At 43.1% G+C, this 17826-nt stretch overlaps 1 protein-coding gene across 2 annotated transcripts in view; it reads left to right on the top strand.

Moving 5' to 3' along the window:
* The window catches only part of GPC3 (glypican 3), a 569399-nt gene that overhangs the window by 126143 nt on the left and 425430 nt on the right, over positions 1-17826 (top strand). The window contains exon 1 of one of the 2 annotated variants that reach the window (XM_065916256.1): positions 1136-1487. The exons of the other annotated variant lie outside the window; for it this stretch is intronic. Within the exon in view, the coding sequence (XP_065772328.1) occupies positions 1313-1487 (175 nt within the window). The 5' untranslated portion in view covers positions 1136-1312. Of the gene's footprint in view, positions 1-1135; positions 1488-17826 lie in introns of those variants that run through there. 2 annotated transcript variants of the gene reach the window in all.

The following is a 17826-nucleotide window of genomic DNA, read 5'->3' on the forward strand; positions in this document are numbered from 1 at the left end:
CCAGGCATTGTGCTAAGGTGTGTGTGAGCCACTAGAAAGAATATGGGAGTTAAAGATCCTACTTAGTTAAAGATCCCTACTTATGGGTAATGACTAAATGCATTTCTCCTCTGAGAGGTATTTGATTTTCAAAGAACTGGATTTCAAATGATTAAATTTAAGCAGGAGAGGTGGGATTTGGGGTAGGAGACCTCTCAAACAGGCTAGCTCTGGCCCAATGAGTTTGCTGTGTGAAACGGTTTTCTAATGAATTAGGCTGACTTTAAGCCTCAGGTTATCTTGTCGTCACCAGTTCTGCTTTGCTTCATGAAGGGTCACCAGGGGCTACCTTACAGGAGATGTTCTTTTAACATCCTGGGATCAGGTGCCTTCTCTGACTTTGTTTGCCTCTATTAAGTTAAACCCCACGGGCTGTCAGATTTTTAGCTACAGTATTCAAAGATGAGGCAGGAGTGAACCTCCCCCCCCACCCCACCCCTCAGCCAGCGGTCCCCAGCTGCCTTGAATGTGACTATTTGTGGGGTAGGTTTGTGAGCTGCGTTGGGAAAAAGAATCTAGGGAAGCCCCTCAGAGAGCAGGAAGAAGAGGTGGATTTTGTGCGGAGGAGGAAGACCTCTTGGGAGGTTCTGGTGGCCAGAGATGAGCTGGACCTGGCTGGGAGGAGAGGTACCGAGGCCAGGGACCTCCATGCTCCCCAAGGAAGGACGGAGAGGTTGCAAAAATCCTAAAGGGAAAAGCCCACTCGGCTATAGGCCAATGAGCGGCGGGAAGGAGGAGTGAGGCTGGGGAACTTCTCCCAGAGCCAGTCAGAGGGGACGGCTGCTGGGAAGCCAATCAGCGCGCCCGAGCCTGCCGCCCCTCTGCAGTAGTTATGCCAGAGCGCCCTGTGTAGAGCGGCGGCGAGCCGGCAGCTGGGCTGGGCGGCCAGGAGCCACCGCACGCGCTCCGCGTCCTCCTCTCGCGCGGCTCCTGCGGGATCCCAACACTGCGGTACCCCAGCAGTTCCCTCAGCCCCGCGCCCGCAGGCTGACCGCGCGGCCGCCGCCGCCCCCTGGCCGCGCAGTTCGCCTCGCCCCGCCCCGCCCGGTCCCTCCTCGCCCCGCCCCAATCCGGTCAGCCCCGCCCCGCCCCGAGCCACCAAGCAGTTCCCGCCCTCGCCCAGCGCCCAGGTAGCTGCGAGGAAACTTTTGCAGCGGCTGGGTAGCGGCACGTCTCCAGCTCCTTAGGGCCACTGCCAGGCTTGCCGAGTCCTGGGACCTCTCTCGTCCCCGCTGCCACTCTCCCACTCTCTTCTCGCTCCCCGCCAAGCAGGATGGCAGGGACCGTGCGCACCGCGTGCTTGGTGGTGGCGATGCTGCTCAGCTTGGACTGCCCGGGACAGGCGCAGCCCCCGCCGCCGCCGCCGGACGCCACCTGTCAGCAGGTCCGCTCCTTCTTCCAGAGACTGCAGCCCGGACTCAAGTGGGTGCCCGAAACCCCGGTGCCAGGTGAGGAGTCGTCCCTCGCGCGTTCCCCGCGCCGGGCGGTGAGCCAAGGGGCGCATGGTGGCCGTAACCCGAGCGCGCTAGCCCCGCGGGGCCGCGATCGTGAGCCCAGCGGCTGAGTACCTGGGAGTGGTCCCCGCACTCGAGCCCCGGCCGAGTTTCCCGAGGAAGAGAAGGGTATATGTGGACCGTGTCCGCATCTCCCAGGCTTGCTGGGCTGTCAGCGAAGATGCGAGTGGTTGAAACGGCGAGCATGGCCTTCTAGTGGGCGCCCATTTTTGGGGGAGGGGGGCAGGGCGGGAAGGCTGGAGTTGGTTCTCCCAGCCTCGGCGAACTGGCGCCGCACATCTGAGCTGGTGCCTCGGGAATTTGCCACCCTCGCTCGCACTTACATGCCAGAATTTCAGCCTCGGCTGGACCGAGGCTCCAGCCATTCTTTCCCCAACCTTCCCTCACGCCCTCCTTTCTGCAGCCTGGGCTCCCGAGGCTCGCGGGCCCAAGTGCAAGCAAAGTTGAGGACAGATCTCCGAATCCGCAGTGACAGGTAAAGACACGCAGAGGGAAACTTTTGAGTAGGAGGGTCCCCCACATGAGGAGGACTGAGCTTTTCCCCTTCAAAACAGCGTCTCTTCTCTAGGCTGGCAAAATCGTTTCCAAAACCATGCTGCTGGCCGGGGGAGCAAGAGTCCAAAGATGATTTAACTCCTCCCCTTCTCAAATTCATCTGCCTTCTTGACAGACTGGACCCTGAAAGGAAGATGATTTTAGGTGGAGGAAAGTTTCTGAACGCTTGCCTTTTGTTTGGCACAATCAGATCGTGTTGTAAAGGCATATTTTAACCTTCCCTGAGCGCTGCCGCTGTCAACAGATGAATATTAATGGCCTTGTGTGATTGACTGTCCCACGGTTGGAGTCCTAAAAGCTTGCCTTAGAATCCAATTAGGACAAGTTGCTACACTGACAATGCAGGCAAGAAGAGTCGGTTTCAAACAGGTTAATTTATCAGAGGTGCGCTCGAAGAAACGGCTGGTTGTATTCACAAACCGTAAAACGTTTGTGGCCTCCGGGGTCTCTTCACCACCCATGCATCCACCAAGGCGCGCGTCCCGCGCTTCCGAGGGATCGGGGAGCAGCCCTCGCCAAAACTTGGCTCGTGGCTCTCAACAAGTCAGGGAGGCGGGCCTGCTGGTTGGGCCAAGTTGTGAATGCGATGCGCGCCCTGTGGGCGCTGCCGGCGAGCGTTCATTAGCGGGAGGTTACCTAGGCAGCCAGCGCGCCCTCAGCCTTTTCTTTAGGTGGATGAAAAGAGCCAAGCGAGCCTGCTGTTTAGTTGCAAAGGTAATTGGTCACCCTTTTTGGTGACTGAAATGCATTTGCGCATATGTTAAATATTGCTTTGCAGGATTTTGCTCTACGGGAGGGTAAAACTACCTCTTCCACTGTTAAGTGTTAATAACATACCACGTGGGCGTGTGCAGGAGCTCTAAGGGGCAACCTATGAATCAGTTCCACAGAGCTGAAACAGCGGGCGAATCTCTCTCCCCTCGAAGTGCCGTGGTAATTAGATTGCTAAGGCCAGAGACATGTTTTTGTTGATAATGTAAAAATTGGTCCTCGCAGGATGAGCCCCCACAAGATGAATGGGTCCAAGGTTGGGGCTGGGGCCACACTGGGCGAATTTGAAGCCAAGGAGTAAAGATTGTACTTAAAAGAGGAAAAAAAGACCAGAGGGAATGTACAGATACTCACTCATTTAGCAACCCCCCCTCTACAGAGACTCAAACAGGCCCTCCCTTGCCCTCCCCCAGCTCTCTGGCTGCCTGCCTCTTTGCAGCATCTGTATAAAAGTATTGAGAGGGCCCACACACCGTGTGTATGAGATTTGGTCTGGGCTCCCTCCTTCCAAGTTCCCTTACTCCTGGCCTAAGGATGGCCGTATTCCATGTAGAGAACAGGGACTTGTGATGGAGATTTTTCATTTTCCTCAATTATCTCCCAAACTCTATAGGAAAATCATATTCCGAGCGTCTTTACCATATAAACCCAGCGTTCTCTACTTCATTTCTATTTAACAAACATATGCCCTGTTGAGCACTTTCTGTATGGCAGGCACTGTTCCGACTCGCCCTGGAGCAAAGCCAAACTTCAAATATGGTGGATGATACCCACACAGCTACCATATAGCCTGGATTTTCTGGGGGCAGTGCAGATTTCCAGTACCCCTGGCATGAAACCATGTGTCCCAAATGTTAGTTGGGCAAATTCGGTCTTTGTAGATACAGAAAGCATGGTGGAAATCCTAATGTCTGTGTGTGGAAAGAGCTCATCAGTGTTTCAGAGAAGAGGTGATAATGGTGGACTTATATACAATAGCAAGTGCATAATTTCAAAAGGAATAAATGTGTGACTTGCTGCTGTTATTCGGTGGTTGGAAATAGAAAAAGAGCTGCAAATTACTTGATAGTTATGAACCGTCATGATGACCGCTTGACATTTTTTTCCCCTATCTATATTTTAAGCCATCTTCAGTTTGCCCGCTCCACTGTATTAACTGCATTAAAGCTTTCTTTGTCCCAGATAAAATGAGATTTGGTCACAGTAAGGAGAAATCCTCAAGAATGTCCTGTGTCACTTAAGGGGAGCATTTGGGATTGACTGCTAACTTTGACCATTAGCAGAATTGGGTTAGAGTGGAGAAGGTACATTTCTTATGCTAATATGGATGAGACTAAATAGCATTTGAAATCGGCCAGCCTAAATAAATCACTGGTGCTGAAGTACTACACTAGACTTCCACAAAGCTGATCTAAAGCCTTACAATCTCATGTTGCCATTTTTTTTAGTGTTCAAACACACAGGATAGCAATTCTAAATGGCATGTCCCCCAAATCCATAGATCTTTTCATACCCTACTTTTTTTTTTTTTTTTAAAGGATTTGTAACTTGGAAAGCACCACAGATGGAAACCAGGCACACAGTTAGCATTTGGCAGAAAAATCCATATAACTGACTTTCAGTGCAGCTCTTTTGCCCTTATTTAATTTAGAAAAATTCAGAAAAAAGCCAATGAGCTCATAAGTCTAGATGTTTATTTTGTTTTGCTTAACCTACCCACAGGCGCAATCAAGAATGGATACAATTTTAGGCAAGGAAAGTGAGCTAGTAATCAGACAATGATGTTTCCAATTGTCTCAAGGGAATGTTACAGAAGTCTGAAAAAAAATTCCTCTAAACAAAAATCAAGTGTAATTCACTTTATGAATGCCATACACCACTTTTGGGGGGGGGGGTGGTGATGGTGAAGGGAATGGATGGAAATGAGAAAAACAAACCGTGGTAGTGTTGCAACTCCCAGAAGATTGAGGAATCTTGCCTTAGAGGGCCTTGGAAAGTGCAAGAACCAATCCAGAAGGCCAAATGCCTGTATGGGTAAAAGGCAGCCTTGAAGAGCCAAAATCGACTTGGAGTTTCTCAAAATAGATGAAACAACATAAAAATAAAAATCAACATTCTTGAAAAAAGAGAGAGTTTGGTATTCGTTGCTGTTGTTTTAAAGTATGAGAACTAGCAATCTCATCCGGGTTGCCAGCTGTAGCTCCCCAATTAGTTGGAAGCTGTTAGTAGTGCTAAAGCCGGGAGAGAGAATAAGAGGCATGGGAGGGTTTCTCTCCCCTGAGATTGCATTAGACATTTGAATGAGCAGGTGATTTGTTGAAACTTTGGAAAAGTCGTATTACCACGTGCTAACTTGGACTAGTTTGGAGAACTTGCTCAGATGTGGTCTGAATATATTTATTATGCTAATCCTGATGCTTGGTACCAAGATGTACTTAGAGGGAAACATCAATCTGATTGAAGAGATGGCTGCTGATCGGAGGAGCACCTTGGCTTGAAAGGAGTCTCAGAGTGCCTGCTCCTTGGCGCAGGCTCTCTGTTAGGTGTTGGGGGGTGCCCAGAGGAAGAAGACATAGTCCCTTTTGTCAAGGCGCTCACAGTCTAGTGGGGGAGCATACGCGTAAACAGTCTTCTCAGGAAACTTGTAGGATTAAATAGGGTGAAAAGGGCTAGAAAATACCTTCAGGAAATTGGCTGAAATGGTCACAATAGCCAGCCTGGTCAATGGAAAAAGAAACTGAAGAGATGAAGTGGGAGATAGGAAGAAGTCGCTTAATAGGGCCGCCATCTTAAACAGAGTTTTCTTAATTCTTGGAGCAAATTCTGTTTGTGAGCATTAGCAAATACAGGCATAAGAAGATTTCGATGGATGTTAGCTGACACAGATGGTATCAGCTTGGCAATGTGGTTTTTTTCTTATGGGCTGGTAGGTTGTATCCAATGTTTTGATGCAATATTTTTGAGCATTCTGCTGCTTCCATCTTATAGTTGCAATGTTTGCTGTTCACTGTAGCCTAGAAAGAGGCTGCTTATTACCAACCTGGGAGAAAAGAGGTCCGGATTTGTCTGCTATGAGACAAGACAGAAAATATGTTTTCTCCTTAAATGGCAGCTATCAATAGGACCACGCCAACTCTAGTGTTTGATGCATATACAAAAGCATGGGTTTTAAGAGGTATCTTATTACTCATTTCTAAGAAAATTGAAGATAATCACTTATAACTTGTGCACATGATACATCATTTGGAAAGAATTTCACTGGGGATCATATTGCTCAACTGAAAAGTTCTGGCATGCTGAATTTGTACATTTTTGTGAATGCTTCCTTTTACTCTGATCTCTAGCTTTTTTCCTGCATATGGTTATTTGTATGTTTTAGATTATAAGCTCCTTAAAGGGAAAGCACTGCATTTGATGCAGTGTGGAGCCCAATGCTACGAGTACCATAGCATGTTTCGTAAATAATAGATAATAGCATTTCTAGATCATTATGTAGTCTTTGATGAAACTCTCAAATCCTTTCTTAAGCTATATGTCATCTTACTTAAAGTCTAAGTCCAAATTTTTATGAGACATATTGAGGTATGTGGACAAACTTCAAGCTGCATATATTTTGACTGGAGACTGATTCAGGCTTACCTCAGTTAGCTGGCGACTCTTACCGTCAGGCAGGGCTTATTAAGGTTGAGATTAAGGTTGAGTATTCAGAGAACAAATTGAAATTAGCAACATTGTTATGACTGGCTTAGTATCATTAAAGATCAACAGTTATTATAGCACATAAATTGTAAGACATCTCTTAAATCAAACTCTCTTTGATTTAATGTCAGCTAGACCTTTCTCACTAATGTTGACATTACCATATTTGGGAGTTGAGCTATAACACATGCATGAACCTGTTGAAGTACCTCACAGGTTTCTGTAACCTGGAATCAGAATTTGTGCACAGCCTCAATTCCAGAGATCACACCAGGAGCCAGCATCTCGTCAGCCCTAGCTGAACTTCTAAGCGGGTTCGGTGTTTTTTTGTTAATCTAAGGTCTAATGGAAAGTGTGGGCTGAAAAATCCCCCCCTCTTCTGCCCATGTTTAGCAAGTTGTCAGGCTTGAAACAGGATCCCGAGCACTCCATTAAGAAATGAGTACCGGAAAATAAGAGTCCAAGTCATGGGCCCCCAACTGGCTTTAGAAAGAGCATAAAGTAATGGAAATTTATCTCCTGAAACGTAATGACAGTAAAAATGTGATTCACAAAGCATCCTGAAGGTGAGCATTATCAGCAGAGAAAACGTGCCTTTTGAAATGCTGTGTGTGAGCGGAAAACGCTCACCGGAACATTATAGTCTTACTTGAATGCCTGTTCAACAGACAATGTAAAGATTTAGTTCTCTTCTTCAGATTAGGCCAATTGAATATTAATTATCCAAGTGCTAATTATTAGAAATACTCGTTTGCCATTTTTAAATAAAAATGAATCTAGATTGATTAACAGGGAACGCACTTCCATGTTACAGCCTTATTTGAGAGTTTGTATTTTTTTCTCATGAATAAAAAGGAGTCAATGTTAGGACCAAAATGCGTTGCTGGTGTTCTGAACAGTTAATTACGTCTAGTAGCTGAAATTGCATTTATATGCTAGATTAGTAAATCTACTAAGCTCTTTGAAGTATACTTAATAGGCTTATATTGATAAATAATTGATAGGAAGATAGATAAAATACAAGCGAAAGTGGCAGTAAAAAGGGACAGAGAAGTTAAAGCGATTGTAAATGAAACTTCCACCCACTGGATTCCAACCATTCACCTGAAAGTTGAAAGATGTACATTTCTCAGAAGTGGAAATTTTGAGAGTTTTCAGTATTTTTCAAAATTTACATAATGAAGCATGCATTTATTTCTTAAAAATTCAGCAAAACGTTAGAATTTTAATTGGCTTTTTTGAATCTGCCTTTGAATATAAGTTTATTACTGGAAAATTAGAAATCCTGATTATGGTATCTTTAAGGTATGTGTTTGTAATTATTTATATATCCTTATTAGATTGTGATTTTCTCAGGGTTATAGGGGCTGTGTTTTATGTTTGTATCCCCAGTGTCTAGCATAGTGCATAGTAACAAATAACAGGTATGCAACAAAATTTGTAGGCTAAATAAATAAATGGAATTATAAATGTATTATAACCATAAACTTTCCATAAAACCATTATTTAAGTAGTTGATTCATTTTTACTAATATACTAAAATTTCTAAAAAAGGAACTACTTTTTCAGGTCAAAAATTCATTTGTTGCCTATAGGTAAGTGATAAAGGACATTGGTTTAATGCATTTGGCTGTATATAACTCCCTGGGAAAAGTAGAATAGCCAAGACTTACAAGAGGTAAGTAGTTTGTACTTGTTTACAAGGTTATTTTAAGAAGTTAAAAATAAATTTAATATGTCTACATGTACATAAATGCATATTACATCAATGCATACATTTAACTTCACTTTACAGATCTGTATTATTTAGTGTGAAAATAATGCAACTGGTGTCAGTTACAGAATACTAAATATATATATATATATATACACACATATACATATACTAAATGTATATCAGTTTTTCTTCAGTGTTCGTTGTTCCTTACTTATAACATCAAGCTTCATAAATGTACATTTAAAAGGACATAATTCAAAGTGGATTTTCAGCCATGGGAATTTTATTGAAGTAGTATAAAGGGCCTTATGAAAGTCCTCTTAATTTCTGTATGCATTAGGGCATACTTTTAAAGTTGGCTAGCAATGTTCTTGCAGATACAGACCCAAGTAGTAAAGAGGGGAAAAGAGAAAAAGATTATGATTGTTTAAAAATAATATTAGATTTGAATAGTTTCCTTCTTAATTATGATTCTGTTCTCTGTCTCCCAAACTCTGCATACTGGTACTTCCAGTATGTATCATGGCATCCTGGGATTCTCCATTGCTCGTTGTCAAATTTTGGTTTGGGTGATTGAAGCTGAGGAAAACATGGCGAAGACAGGAAAAGTTAGGGTGACAGATACAGGGAGTAGGTAAAAAGTCCTCCCTCTAGTATGTATCAGAAAGTTAGCTCACACATAACAGACTAAAAGGATCGGGAAACATTTGAACATGGAAATTAACATGTGTGCAGAGACAATACAGAGGTATGCCCCAATTACATTCAGCTCCCAGAATTACCTTATTTGTACTTCTTACTTAGTATCCATGATTTTGAAGTTCATTGTTTATGCATAGCCTCTGACAGACCCTGTGCTCATTGAATGTAGGAGTCATGTTTGACTGTCACAGTATCCTCTAGAGTGGTGAGCAGAGTGCCTTGTACAGAGTTATTATTAAAAGTCAAAATGAATGTAAGAATAAACACATAAAGACATAGTTTGGAGGACTTTATCACTGTCATGTGACATCCTAGGATGCCATGTGTGCTAAGTTTCTCAGCCGTGTCTGACTCTTTGTGACACCATGGACCATAGCCCACCAGGCTCCTCTGTCCATGGGATTCTCCAGGCAAGAATTCTGGAGTGGCTGGCCATGCCCTCCTCCAGGGGATCTTCCTGGCCCAGGGATTGAACCCAAGTCTCTTAAGTCTCCTCAATTGGCAGGTGGGTTCTTTACCACTAGTGCCACCCAGGAAGCCCTCAGGATGCTATGTATCTAGAGAAAGGCTGATTTTCTGAATGCATCATTTTCTAAATTGATTTGTAGCAGAGACTGAGGAAGGGGAGTGGTGAAGTTGAAGCATATTTTTCTATTCTTTGTGACCCTGGGAGCCTTGTTGCCCCTCTTGAAAAACTGAAGTTTGACAAGTAGAGAGATTTTAGCTGCAGCTTTATCTGAATGTGGTATTTGTATATGTTTTATGTATATATTAATAGATTATATATGTATAAATAAATGTTTCTGTTATTTTGATAGCAACAATTAATAATTATGTGTTATTTAAACTGTTTGAAAGTTGTGAGTTGCTACTCTTTGCAGTGGGTGGTCTTTCACAATCATACCTTACATTTGTGTCATGAAAGCTTTGCTTTTATATCTTATGTACAAACAATGCAACCACTCATAAGGTGTCTTCAGGTTCTGAGCTCCACAGATCTGCTTGGTTCCAACAGCCCTCATACATATGTGTATACTTGTACATACACACATGTAAAATATCCCTATAACTGCCTACCCTTAATATAGCTTTTCAGCACCTAAGTAAACCATTTTCAGTTGGATTCACCCAAAGTGTTACAGACCTAATTGTCACTGATATAGAACTACTGCTCATTTATTGAGTTCCATCATTTCCCTAAGTACAGAGATATGACCCTTGTTTAAGTTGTAATGGTTAACCCGTACTGTGAATTTGGCTCATTTTGGAGAACTACGTCTAGCGCTGGCTGGATTGCATGTTGAGCTCTCTGGAAATGAGATTATGACCCAAGAGATACTTTTCAAGTTAGGTTACATGGAGTGATTTTATTGGGGAACCACATTTAACTATTTTGAAAAACAGATGGAAATTCTCAGAAAATGAACCTATTAATAATGAACTTTGTATGCTGCTGCATAGTCGCTTCAGTCGTGTCCGACTCTGTGCGATCCCATAGACGGCAGCCCACCAGGCTCCGCCATCCCTGGGGTTCTCCAGGGAAGAACACTGGAATGAGTTGCCATTTCCTTCTCCAAGGCATGAAAGTGAAAAGTGAAAGTGAAGTCGCTCAGTCGTGTCTGACTCTTCATGACCCCATGGGCTGCAGCCTACCAGGTTCCTCCGTCCATGGGATTTTCTAGGCAAGAGTACTGGAGTGGGGTGCCATTGCCTTCTCCGACTTTGTATGCTATCTCTGAATAAATATTACAAGTTTTTCATTCATTCTTCAACCAACATTTATTGAGCACTGATTCTATGCCAGGTACTGAGCTAGGAGCTGATGAATAAGATAAAACCACTGCTTAGGGAGGGAGCCAGTAAGGAAAACTATGGATGTCAAGGCAGCGTGATGAGCTGGGTGCCCTGTGCAGATCTGGTCGCTGTTGAATTATGGAAGAGGGTAACCAGTTGCCTTAAGTGGGCTGTCCTGTAAAGGTATGTGGAAAGGTCCAGAGTTACTAGACAAAATGAGACATTTGTTGTATTGGACTAGTTTGGGTTGTTTGGAGTGCAGATGTGGGGAAAGTAGAGGAAGGATGAACAAGAGAAGTATGTAGGAAATGCTAAGGAGTTTTGATGAACTGTATCCAAGGATGATGAGGAGCCATGAAAACATTTTAAGAAGAGGAAACACCATTCAGTATGGAGGATAACTGGAGAGGGAGTGGTGGCAGGGAGTTTTAATAATGCAGATGAAAAGGCAGGGCAGTAAATAGGAATAGAGGAAGTAGAATAGACATGACTTGTTGACTGGATATGAGGATAGAAGGGTGAGTCTAGAACTTCTAGTTTTGCTGGGTGGTGGGGCCACAGCAGATAATAGGTGCTCAGTAAATATTTGCTGAATGAATGAGTGAAACATAGGAGGAACATGTTTTTGAGGGGTAAAATAATGAGTTTGATTTTGAACAGGTTGAGTCTGAGGGGTCCTTTGATTATTGGGGCAGAAATGCCTGGTAGGTAGTTGAGGTTGTGTTTTGGACCATAGAAGAGAGAGCAGTCAGGGCTGGAGGTGTTTATTTGGACATTATCAGCATGTAGATAGTAACTTAAAACTGGGGATAGATAAATGAGATCTCGGGGAAAGAGTGTATATATTTTTCTGGAGTTCCGGAGAAGCAGGATTGCGAGTCATTAGCATATAGGCTCAAGTTGGAACTCATGGGTGTGGATGATATTTTCCAGGCTTTTGCATGTGACATGTCTTAAAATGTGTTTTGCCAACATCTGGTGATTTTTCAGGAAAAAAAAAAAAGACCAGCCAAAGACTTTAAGAACTCACTTGATTAAAAGTATGAGTATATGTTGTCATAGTACAAGACTTTGCAAAAAAGATAATGTCCTCCAACATACACACACACAAACCTCTGTGTAGAAAAATACATTAGAAGCAACGGATCAGACTTCTATTATTTTCGATAGCAATAATTAATAATTATGTGTGTCATTTAAACTGTTTGAAAGTTGTTGTTAACTCTTAGCGGTGGGTGGTCTTTTGCAGTCATACCTTACATTTACGTTGGTAAAGCCTTGTTTTTATATATCTTATGTGCAAACAATTCAGCCACTCATAAAATGTCAGCAGGTTCTGAGTTCCACAGATCTGCTTGGTTCCGACGTGGAGGTCCCTCTGGCTCTCCTGCTTTGGAGAGAAAGAAAGCTCTAACTGTGTGTAGCTTTGGAGCTCTGGTCTCTATTCCATTTTAGACTGGGCCCTGCTGACGAGTCTTTGAAACATGTGGTTTCAGGCAAATACTAGGAATACTTATGTAATTGGGTTGGTCTTTTCCTTTTTTCTTTCTTTATTTTTAATTGGAGGATAATTGCTTCACAATATTGTGTTGGCTTCTGCCATACAACACCATGAATCAGTCACAAGCATACATATTTCCCTTCCCTCCTGAACCTTCCCCCCGAAGTGTCTACGGAGATGGGAATTTTTTTGGTTGGGGGGGGGGGGTGGAAAGGATTGTATACTTTTCTGTTTCTCTGGCAAAATGGTTTCTTTAATTTCTCTGTTGTTGCTGAGGTTACCATTTTCATTAAACATAAGCTTGAAACTCCTTGTTTTTCAGTAGATTTTTTTGAGTCCTCTTTCTTTGATGGACTAGTTTGGAAGGGCACAGGAGAAGAGCATGGAGACTACAATTCAGAGTGCCTACTGGATGTCACTTGTTTTATGTTTAATCTCTCATGTAATCTACACAGCAAAGTCAAAAGGTAGATGCTGTCATCTCCGTTTTACAGATGAAGAAACTGAGGCCTGGAAATGTTTCCTTTCCCCAAGGTTGTTTAAGTAGTGGAGCCAGGATTTACATCCAGATTAGTCTCACTCCATAGCTCATGCTCTTTCCAGTATTCACATTGTATTATGAGGGGAAAGAATATGGCCTGGATGGATGTAAAGTTTTTGGCCTAAATTCCCACCCTCCTTTGACTTTTGTTATACTGTACACTCTGGCTTCCCCTCCTAATTGTACAACTGATTGTGTCTGTGCTTGTTTATGCTCTTCCTCCCACCCTTTATTAGACACAAGTGTTCCAGGCGGGTTTGTCCTTTGCCCTTTCTTTTCTCTTTGTTCATTCCCACAACCATTCCCATGACTTCATTATCTTCACTGCTTGAATGACTCCCCCATCTCTTTCCAGCCTGACCTCTTCCTTGCTGTCCAATTCAGTATTTCCCAGTTGCCTGTTGGATATCTCCATCCAGAAGTCCTACCAGTGTTTCACTTTCAACACAGTAAAAACTTAGTCCATCATTTTCTTTTTTACCTGCACAAACCTGCCTCTCTCCAGCATTCTTATTTCTGGTGATGGCATCTCTGCATGGTACGCAACTTGAAACCTTGAAATCATCTTTGACTTCTCTTTTTCTACATCTCACATCCAAATCAGATGGCTGAGTCCTGTAAGTCTGCCTCCATCTTGCCTCTCACTGTTATCCTGTTGACATGTGTGCCCTCTATTTAAGCATAACAGGCCGCTGACTCATTACTGAGAGGATCCTGTAGTTGTCTGCCTTCAAGCCTTTACTTATAGACCACCTGACTGTCTTCCTCTCTTTGGTGCCTGTGGCCGTCTTACCCATTTTTCAAGGTGTCAGTGCAATGTCATGTTCTTCATGAATCATTTTATGATTCCCCAAGACTAGATGTGATTGTCCCTTTGAACCGTGTGATCAATGAACTTTTATGGCCTTGGTTCTTCTTTGCTCTTGTAATTATTTATATGCTTGTTTCTTCTTACTAGATCCTTGCTCATTAATGTGTGGCCCTTGGACCAGCAGCATCAGCAGCATCTGGGAGCTTGTAAGAAAATGTAGAATCTGGGTTTCAAAACAGAAAGAAAAAAGCAGAATCTCAGGTGCCACCCCAGATCTACTGAAGCCGAATTTCTATTTTTTTTTTAAAACAGGATTCCCCCCAGGTTACTTGTATGCATATATGAACTCCTTGAGGGTAAGAACCTTGGAGCACTTAAGAGAGTGTCTTGCATATAATAGATCATTGTTCTTTTGACTTCTCCAGTTTGTGCTCTGCTCCAGCTGTTTATTCACTGATGTGAATGGTGGGGTGAGGGTGGAAAGGAGGGTGGGAGGAGGGGGAAGGAGAGAGAGATTCAGAGAGCGTTGGGGGAGAGGGAGAGAATGTAGGGGTTTAAGAAAGTGAGAAGGCGTAGCCTACGGGATCTTTGCTCATTTGCTAATAACTTTACAACTAGTTTGGAAAATAGTCTTTGCTCCCCTATAGTCTAGGCCTTGGCTTAATTTAACATGGCCAGAGGCAGTATCTCTTGTGTTCATTTTGCTCTTACTCTAGGGAACTAGGAACTTCCCTGTAGTTCTTAAGAATCTGCTTGCAATGCAGGAGACCCAGGTTCGACCCCTGGGTCGGGAAGATCCTCTGGCGAAGGGAATGGCAACCCACACCAGTCTTCTTGCCTGGAGAATCTAGGGCTTCCCAGTTGGCATGGTGGTAAAGAATCCTCCTGCCCATGCAGGAGACACAGGTTCCATCGCTGGGTCAGGAAAATGCCCTGAAGGAGGAAATAGCAATCCACTCCAGTTTTCTTACCTGGGAAATCCCAAGGACAGAGGAGCCTGGTGGGCTACAGTCCACGGGGTTGCAGAGTTGGACACAACTGAGCCCATGCACACGCACTAGGGAAGTAATGGTTTCCCACGTTCTCTTTTGCTGCATTCTGGGGTGTGTCTTCTCTGGCCAACTCCCGAAGTCAGAGCGGAGCCTGTGAGGAGTTGCAAAGAGCCACAGGAGAACTGTGCTGTGTTTCAAATAGTCCCTTCTGTTTTCAGGAACAGATTTTCTGCTTTGTTTTCAAACTTCAAAGTCTGTTTCTGAAATAAGGTTTATTTTCCCCCACGGAATTCTGAAGGTTTTATACAAGTGTTAATTTCTAAAACCCAAGTCATTTCTTGCCTTTGAAACTTCAGTGCTGTGGGTCAATTTAATAACGTTGCCTGAAGGTTCTTTTGGCCTTCAAAAGCTGTCAGATTGCCTTTTTTGTTCTTTGAGAAAGTGAGGTTGCCTCATTCACAATGCCTGAAGGTGATGTTGGAATCAACATTTATTCAGTTATTTAGAGTCTCCCCCCACCCCTCAACGATATTCAGTTTTATTTTCAAGTGAGGTCTTGGTGGCCGCAAGATGTTTTACCAACTAACAAATTCCCCAAAGCTCAGGAGCATTCCCTAGAGGACTGATAAGTAGCCCAAGTCCCTCTGACACCCACAGTAAGGGGAAGAGTGAGTGTTCTGTGTGCTCTTGTCTTCCTTTTTTGCCTTCGTCTTTCCCACCCGCACATTCTTTCAAGTGGTGATAGTTTAGAACAGAAGGTGTTTTATGGTTTGCTATATTTATTGAATGGTTTTGTGTTTCTTGTTCTCTTAAAAAGATGAGTGGAATGCTTTGTATTTCCCTCGCTATTTTTAAAGTGGCGTTTCCTTTTCCTATTGCTTCTGATTTTTTCTCCCCTCTTTCCCCCTGTCTTCCTCTGCCGCCTCCACATCCGCTTGCCCTCAGTAATTCTGGAGAGAAAACAGGCTTTGCATTTCTGCCCACATATTGGGTTGGGGCACCTGGTTACTTCTCTTGGGATATTGTGAAATTCACTTCCTTAGTTTGGAAATGAAGAGGTCTAAAATGTGCACTGATGAATTTACACTCCACTTTCTAAGAACTCTTGAGTAGTTAAGAGGCTTCTTGTATAGATAGAACAAGGCTAAATATATCTGACTTGAATACCTCTGATCGTTGCAATATAGTTTACATTCGTTCTTACTTTGTCATAATTCTCAATGAATGCAAATTGCATCTCTGTTCTTCAAAATCTCTTTTCTTACACGGAATGCCTTTCCTTTTTCTCGGGTAAAGGGAGCCCCTTTGAAACACTGCTAACGTGGGGTAAAACTGCCACCTACCTTGTAGGCTAACCAAACTAGTCTGCTTTTCCGTGATGAAGGGATCACATTTCAGGACATTGTTTCACTTGTAGGATTTTAGTGGCCTAGTTTCAAATTTGACTGCAGGTTAGAGAGTGTATTCCAATTGGAGTATTCTGTGGTATTTTTTTTCTTTGTGTTTACACTTTGGGGATCTTGGGTTTGTCCTATATCTATTATCTCTTCCAAGCCTGGCCAAGGTTGTTAGGTTATGCAGTTATGTATAAATATTTAACAAGATAAGTTAGACAAAATGTGCTTAAAGATACTTTAGCCCTCCCCCCAACCTCCTCACCACCGCGGGCCCCAGCTCGGTTTTTGTGTGAACTCACAGATGGTTGCTTTATCTCACATGTTTAGATTTGGAAGACATTCCTTTGCACTTTGCTTGATGGACACAGTGAAATGGAAGCTTTTCAGTCAATCTTGACTACCAAAATGGTAGCACGAAGGAACAGATAACATTAGGCTCCTCTTCCTTTTTTTTTTTCCTGACCAGTTATCCAAACTCCCCTAAGCCAGACGAGTTTTAAGCATGAGATTGTATGTTTTTTAAGAAAATATTTTGGATAAAGACTAATGCTCTCAAGTCCGGAATAACAATTAGTACCATTCATTAATCAGGGGCATGTTTTGACTTTGAGTCCTGGCGAGGAAATATAAACTGTGAAAGTCACACATATATATGAACCTCAGGCAAATTTATGACTTGTCAACCTTTTAAGGTTAAATTCTTAACCCCAAATCGGGGCTGGCTTTATATGTGGAGTTTGACACATTCCTCTGGGCCACTGAACACCCGCCTCCCTGAGCCCTTTGCCTAACAGCAGCTAATGGCCTAATGAGCAAGAAGGATTTCTGCCTCTTATCAGCTGCCTAAACAGCAACAGGAAGGCTGATATACAGAGTATAGGTCAAAACCTGAGTTCTTAAACCAAAAAAACCACAAGGTCAGTTTAAAACTCTGGATATATGGCATCGCTATAGTCATCAATACTTGTCAGTAAAGGAGCTGGACACTTGAGTTCAAACACATAGTTAATAGTTGTCAAAAGCATGAACAGTCTAATTAATTTTGCTAGTAGTCCTCTCCTTTGTTTAGTTCTTCTATAAATAGCCTTCATATAGTCTTTAATGAGCTTTTAGTTTGTGCCTGGAAGTTGTTGTGGTCATGCGGCAGGAGTGTTTGTTTGTCAGATGGTGATGATGATGGAGGCAAGGGTATTTCTATTTTGGCCCCGATTTTGAAAGGGGCTGCCAGATAAAGGTAAATAGATCTCTACTACTACTTTTCTTCCTTTTCGAAATGGAGTTTTTGAATAAATACACACTCAACTTGCCACAGAGTCAGAGAAACCTTTGTGATTCTTCATATTGTACTCAGACCTTTTTAAGGAGAAAAAGAGTCATGGCTTGTTTCTTAGATCCACTTGGAATCCAGGCTCAGACTCGCATAGGATAAATATTTTAGGGGATTCAGTGCCCATCATAGTGAAAGCCCCTTGACTTTCATCTTCCGCATTTGCATTTTTTCAGAGACAATAATGAAAACATTTTTTTTCAGATTCCGTTCCGTTATTGAAAATCCTATTTACATAAACAGGCATTGTTGTGGCTTAGGGAAGAATGTGGGGTCCCATTCTTTAGCTCCTTGTATATCTTTGCTAAGGCTTGTCTAAATAGAAGTAATGACGCTTTAGTCTAAGCAGCTTTTCTCATTTAGGTAAGCAGGGTGGTTTGAAATTTCAGTTTACTAGATAATTGAGTTTCTTCTTCTTAATTATTTCAGGCATGCAGGTTGCTCTCTTGATAGCAAAGACCTTAAA

The sequence above is a fragment of the Muntiacus reevesi genome, chromosome X (genome assembly GCF_963930625.1).
Source record: "Muntiacus reevesi chromosome X, mMunRee1.1, whole genome shotgun sequence".
Lineage (NCBI taxonomy): Eukaryota > Metazoa > Chordata > Mammalia > Artiodactyla > Cervidae > Muntiacus > Muntiacus reevesi.